Source organism: Arachis hypogaea, chromosome 11, assembly GCF_003086295.3.
Source record: "Arachis hypogaea cultivar Tifrunner chromosome 11, arahy.Tifrunner.gnm2.J5K5, whole genome shotgun sequence".
NCBI lineage: Eukaryota > Viridiplantae > Streptophyta > Magnoliopsida > Fabales > Fabaceae > Arachis > Arachis hypogaea.
The window spans coordinates 2,109,266-2,115,609 of record NC_092046.1 but is presented as its reverse complement, the minus strand read 5'-3'; the positions used below and the strand labels follow the sequence as shown (position 1 = coordinate 2,115,609).

Sequence of the window (6,344 nt, the reverse complement as noted above, 5' to 3'; positions counted from 1 at the left end):
TGATATTTATTATTTTAATATGTCATGTAATGTGGTTGGGAGTAAATTGGAGCAATCTATAGAATCTAATGCATGTAATTTACAAAATAAGGATCCAATCAGTTCCAAAGCTTCAGTTCATAAGGGTATGTTTGCAAAATAATGATCCAATCTTAACATTTGAGAACCAAATTTCATAATTTTTTTTAATGAAATTAAGCTATTTATTTATTTATTTATTTATTTTTTTGTGAAATAATCGTTAGTTCACTCTGATATATACTAATAAAGTTACTGTGATCTATAATATGTACTAGCTTTGAAATTGCATATAGGTTCATACACACAACAAACTAAATGGTATCTAACAAGTATACTAAAGATAATAAAACGAGGTCTAAGACTTAGGTGCTGAATTCCAAAGGAGAATCTTTATTTCGAATTTATCCTAAGAATGCATCCACCTTTGCATTTGTTGCTCTGGACAAAAACTTCATGCAAATTGGAGGCTTTACCCCTGCAAGAGCAATAATTGAGCTAGGTAGTGTCCAGATTCCATCACCACAGATCAAACCAGAAGCCACAGCTGATCCAAATGCCTCAGCATCTTCCTTGTTAACCTTCTCCCAAATAAATAAAATCAAGCTTCCAAGACACATGTCAATGGCGAAATAGCTCCCTATGTAAAAGGGTATTGCCATGGCCATTGGAACTGGAATGAACCTTGCATACTTGTTTCCTACCATGTCCCTAACAAGGTTGATAACAATGGCTCCAACAAAGAACGCACAGCAGAGAGTGAGGCAGTATCTTGGTAGAGCCGAGAAGCCGTCGACTCCCAATATCGCCATGTTCCGGTAAACAAGGGCATAAGGAGCAGGGTATTGTGAGTCAGGGCTCCCAAGATTACCAAAGGCCTTGTAGAAAAGCCAGAAGACACAAGGAGATATAATGCAACCCATGGCAGTTCCAACAACTTGGCTCACAAACATGGACCTTGGTGAGGCCAATGTCATGTATCCGGTTTTAAAGTCCTGCATAAGGTCAGAAGCTGTTGAAACAATGTTCATCATGACACCACATGCCGCCAAACCGGCTAGAACACCGCCACCATTAGACCCTGCCCATGCCCCAATACAGAAAATGGCTAATTTTCCATAAGTGGATGCAAGGGACCAATCAGTTAGTCCACAGCCAAAGGCATTGCAAAATGCTAGTGCTGGTGCAATGATGTAGATGACAATAATGTAGTACCACTTTAGCTGGTGGAAGATGAAGGGAAGAGTTATGGTTGAGATCGCTGCAATGATGACATATCCAGCAATAGAAAACCAGGTTGGGATTTGGTCCTTGAGGAAAAGCTCGGTTCTGCGCTTATCGTCGTATGAGATTGATGGAGGGTGGTCATGCGAGGAATCATCGGTTGGACCAACGTCCGAGTCCTTTTTGTAGCATTGCTTATATAAACCAGAAAGTGTGCGGGCAAGAACCTTCACGAAGTTGTATAGACCATCACCAAGAATCATTGCTATGGCAATGAAAACCTGAAGTATATAAAGAATACACCAAGTTAAAATCACAACTATTAGTTTAAAGGTGTGTATGGTTTCATCTAAACAGAAAAAAACTGAAAAATATAACTTTCATATACTCATAAAGTAATCAGAGTTTCACGAAAGAACAGACTTTATCCATGCACAAAAACTGTACACCAATCTTTCTTGTTCACTGCAATTCAACTATTCAATCACAAAAAGGAACATAGTGAAAATTGAGTGGTAAAGGATGACTTGCCTTGTAACCTTGAAGGCCCTCTAAGCTGCTTTGCTTAAGTTTTGCATCATACCAATCACCTTTTCTATTAGCAATGAGTGGCCACATGACACCCCATGAGAGAATTCCACCAATCAGCAGGGATACATTGATTATATATGGGCAAATCATCCCAACCCCAACATAAGTAGCGGAAAAATCAAAGAAGAACCTGTTATGCACAAGAAAATAACAAATAGATAAGCAAGTGGTTAAAGGAAATGAAAAATAAAGTACACATCTATTATTATATAACAATAAATAATTAATAAAAAAAATGGCATTATTTCATTCAGGATCAATAAGTGCTACCCCATCAAGCTAAGACTAACACTAGAAGGTGAAATGCTTCATCTTAGTTTTTCTTTTATTGGTTTATTATTATTACAATACAAAGTTGGCTAATATTTGACATTCAAGAAGCATATTTTTTAGAGGATAGAGGTTTTGCGAATATATTTACATGTCCTTTATTGAAATAAGTGTTTTAAACACTTCTTCTGTTTGATACTTTGATTCATCAACAAGATATAGTGAGTCACATACTTGTTCTTATAGGCCTGTAGACCAAATGTAGGGAAGCTTGAAAATCCGCAATCATCACCAGCAGTGAAAAACCATTGGAAGAAACTCCATAAGAAGCTAAAGGAGAAAAATCTTCCCAGCTTTGATACTTGCTTCCTAAAAATGAAAAGATCACGAAGAAGTTAGGAGAAAATATGCCAATAAAAGTGGAAACTCTGCTGTTCAAAGCCCTGAATGCTCACTTAGCTAGCTCTGCGCCCTCTGGAGTATGGAAACCATTGATAAGATTGGCTGTCGCAGTACCACTAGGATATGTCAATCTGAAGTCTACAATCATAATCTGTAAGAAGGAACATTAATGCAGAAAGGGTCAACTCAACATTCTGTAACGACTAACGAACCACCATAGAATCAACTGAAAACTCTATTTGCACCGCAGACGGATATTGCAAATTGAGCTTTAATTATAAACTTATTCTATATTGATGCAGTGGTGCTTGTTACAAGAAGTGGACACATGCACAACTAGTTTAGCTTACCTTCCGAAGAGGAAGCACAGAAAAGAGGCCAAGAAAGCTAACAACAAACAGAAAAGCAATCATCCATCCTAAACTCGGGTTCTTAATATCCGCACCAGCAGCAGCTTCTGGCGATTGATTTGCGATAGTTGAACTCATTCCAAACAGGTAGCTACCAAAACCACCTAGTCAAGCAATTTTTTCCATCATAAATTCAGTTGAATAGTCAAGCATTGACCGACTCTATGGCATAATATTCTTTTCAAATGAATGTAAACAATTGACACCATTTTTACCATAAGTTAAGGCAAAAAAAAAATTTCTGCATGCAAGTTTTCACCCTTATGTCCTACAAGACGCACTTCCTAAGTTATATAAACTTGGAACTTTCTTGAAACAATTAATTTTTAACCAAAAGTAGCTGTTTAAATTATCCCCTCTAAACTGTATAACTGGGACCTCTTCAAACAGTAGGTGGTATTGCATTAAAAAGACTAAATATTCATTGAGCAGTAAAAGATGGAAAATTAGAAATTTAGAATGTATGACAGTAAATATAAGCATAAACAAACACATATTAAACTTTGGCAGAAAATGCTCTGTTGGTTGTGTAGTAAAACTTCAAAAGATTCGAAATATGGACAATCTATTGTATTGAAAATGGGAAGTAAATCACATTTTTATCCAATTAAGATTTATAAGTTTCCAGTCATTGGAGTAAACAAATTGTAATGCCGACTCTTTGAAATATCACTTGCGCAGGAGCATATTATAATCTCTTGGAAACAACTCTCAGTCACAGAAGGTTAACACAGTGAAATACCATTAGAATATAAAACATAAGAAACTTCTAAACTCGTATGATGTACAAGTAAGCCAGATTTATTCTATATGCCAACTTTCTAGAACCAGAATCCAACACATGCATACTATTTGGAAAAGAAGAAGAGTTGGATAAGAATATAATAAAAAAATTCCCTGGATACCTTTATCCAAACAAAAAGAAGGGAAAAGGAAATTTTTTTTTTTTTGTTACTTTTAGCCATTAAATGACTAGCTGCGTAAAATTAGCTTTTCAGCCTTTTCTTCAACTGCACCTTATTGAAAGAGACATATTATTTATGCTCACTAATGATCCATACAAATTCCAGAATGGAAAGGTGTGTGACAGCTAGAGAAACATTCCATATATCCAAATGTAGTTGAATCACAGTTCTTGATTTTTCTGTCCCTTTCCTGGTTGTCATTATCATTATATGTATTCTTCTTAAACGTCATTATGTTAGGGAAATTCCAAAGACGAAAGATGGAGGGGAAAAGGTGAACATATGGACAAGCTAGTCAAACTAACAAGTACTCAATTGTCTTCATGGAAGGTCATAAATAACTTCATGTCACACTCGTTTAAAGAGCATTATAAGACACTTGAAAAAACAAATAAAATATTTAAGCATGATTAGGATATAAAGTGCTAATTCAACACAAATCTTAGTCACTAATCTCAAAAAAGAAAAAACACACTTCTCACCTTTCCACTTTACAAAAGGCAAAAATTTAATCAAGAGAACGTGTCCTCTCTATCTTCCTTGGTAGCTCCCACTTCCTACTTTCTACTTACGTTTCGTTCTCCAAAGGAAAATATGTAATGAACTAAATAATATTATTATGAATTTGATTTTATTATGTTAGTATATGACTAATAATTTATTAAAAATAAGCTTTTATATGATTCTAAAGTATTATTATTATATAAAAATAAAAACTAAACACCAGTGTGTATATAAAATAAAAAATTAGATAATTATGTATACTATTTTCACAAAACTTTAGTTTTTATTTAAACCTAACTTTCTCATTTTAACAATTTATTTACTTTAGAAAATCTTTTATTCCAACAAAGACCACTTTTTTATTTGCTGGGAATACACAAACACATTCTCATTCCGTCAGGACTACGTAAATCTGAAGTAAGCTATGTGATGCCGATATATAACAACAAATATTATTATTTTACAGAAATAAACAAACAACAAAGAGAGAAAAAGGATCACACTTTCTAAATGAACACACGAGATCCGCTGTAGGACCCACACACGCAAACAACACCCCCATGCAACAATCAAACGATGCCGTTTTGAACAAAACTACAATAAGCGTCTTCATATAGTTCAAATAACTTATTGCAAATTCATAATATAAAATTAATCTTAAATGTTTAAATTAATTGTTATTGAACTATGATTACTGAAATTTTCTGTAAATTAAACAGGCTTCCCCATTCACACTCTGTTCACTAAAATGTCTAAATTTGAACAAAAAATTACAAATTATTGCACTAAACAAAATCTCGTAGCTGAAATTTCAAATTTCAAAAGAAAAATTAAAAATAAAAATCAGGTCAATAATTGCAGAAGATGACAACAATAATGACCATGCACATTAAGTGAGCCATGTTCATGACGAAATTTTCCCGAGAAAGAAGAAAAAACGGAGAGAAGAAAATGTTTACCGCTGAAGGCGATTCCGCTGGCGGCGACGACGCAGGTCTGAATGACGGTGTTCTCTTGACGCGTGAACGGTGTCCTGAGAAGCCCCGTTTGAGCGAGAACCTTGGACCACGTCTTCACGAAGAAGAACCCTAACAATCCCGCAGAAACGTTCAAGGAAGGAATAATCCCAGTGGTGAGGTTGAGCTTCATTACGATGAACGTGAACGCGAATGAAAGCACGGCGCTAACGAAAATCGCTCGCACTGTGAGCTGTTTCGTCCATGGCGGCACCGATTTGGCCTCGAAGAGCTTCTCTACCGATGTGGTATCGTCCGGGGCCGCATTGTCCGCCGTGGATGGCGGCTCTCCAGCGAGGTTGTCGTCTTTGTAACGTGCTGTTCGCGAAGTCATTGGGTTGGCGCAGTGGCAGTAACGATTCTACGAAGAATGTGTTTGATGAGTTGTATGTCTGTATGTGGTGTTATATATATACGCTGCTCCATTGACTCGGTTCACCTTTTCTTTTTCTTTTTCTTTTTTTATTTTATAATTAAAAGTTTCATTTAAAATGGAAGATTAATAAATGTCAACTCAGTTGTTTTAATTTTATTTTAAATTTTAGTGAAAATTTACTTACAATTATCTTCATGTGAAGAGATTAATTGATTATTTGATAAATTTTCATTGTCTAATAATTTTTAGTTAGGAAAAGTCTATAGGCCAGCAATTTTATTACATTTTGGCCAGCATATAACCAGCAGAGAAATGTGAGTCATTCGATGAAATCTCATACCATCAAATCATCATTGATGGCTAGTTGATGGCTACCAATCACAAATGTTGCTGCCCCTAGCATTGCTCTTTTAGCTATTAACTTTTATAGAAAGACAACTACATACGAATCTTTATCTTAAATTTTTTATTATTTTATAAAGAGTAATGCTAGGGAGCTAATGGCCTAATCGTACAATGTGTACAATAGGCTAAATCTTTGGTCTATGAATAAAATGAACATCACCTA

General features: G+C 35.2%; 1 protein-coding gene across 1 annotated transcript; it reads right to left on the bottom strand.

The window, feature by feature from the left end:
* Positions 1–288: 288 nt before the first annotated feature.
* Positions 289–5,763, bottom strand: LOC112719825 (probable metal-nicotianamine transporter YSL7). The gene is made up of 6 exons (XM_025770536.3): positions 5,344–5,763; positions 2,856–3,019; positions 2,559–2,656; positions 2,338–2,472; positions 1,774–1,963; positions 289–1,523 (listed from the first exon to the last, which is right to left on the bottom strand). Exons 1-6 carry the CDS (start codon positions 5,732–5,734, stop codon positions 423–425), a joined length of 2,079 nt encoding a protein of 692 aa, XP_025626321.1. The 5' UTR covers positions 5,735–5,763; the 3' UTR covers positions 289–422.
* Positions 5,764–6,344: the final 581 nt, after the last annotated feature.

What these genes read in the sequence shown, in the direction of transcription:
- LOC112719825 (XM_025770536.3), bottom strand. Translation starts at nt 5,734, where the DNA reads ATGACTTCGCGAACAGCACGTTACAAAGACGACAACCTCGCTGGAGAG. An exon ending in CAGCGGAATCGCCTTCAGCG is followed by an intron (nt 3,020 to 5,343) that starts GTAAACATTTTC and finishes TTGCTTGACTAG; the next exon opens with GTGGTTTTGGTAGCTACCTG. An exon ending in CTACAGGCCTATAAGAACAA is followed by an intron (nt 1,964 to 2,337) that starts GTATGTGACTCA and finishes TGTGCATAACAG; the next exon opens with GTTCTTCTTTGATTTTTCCG.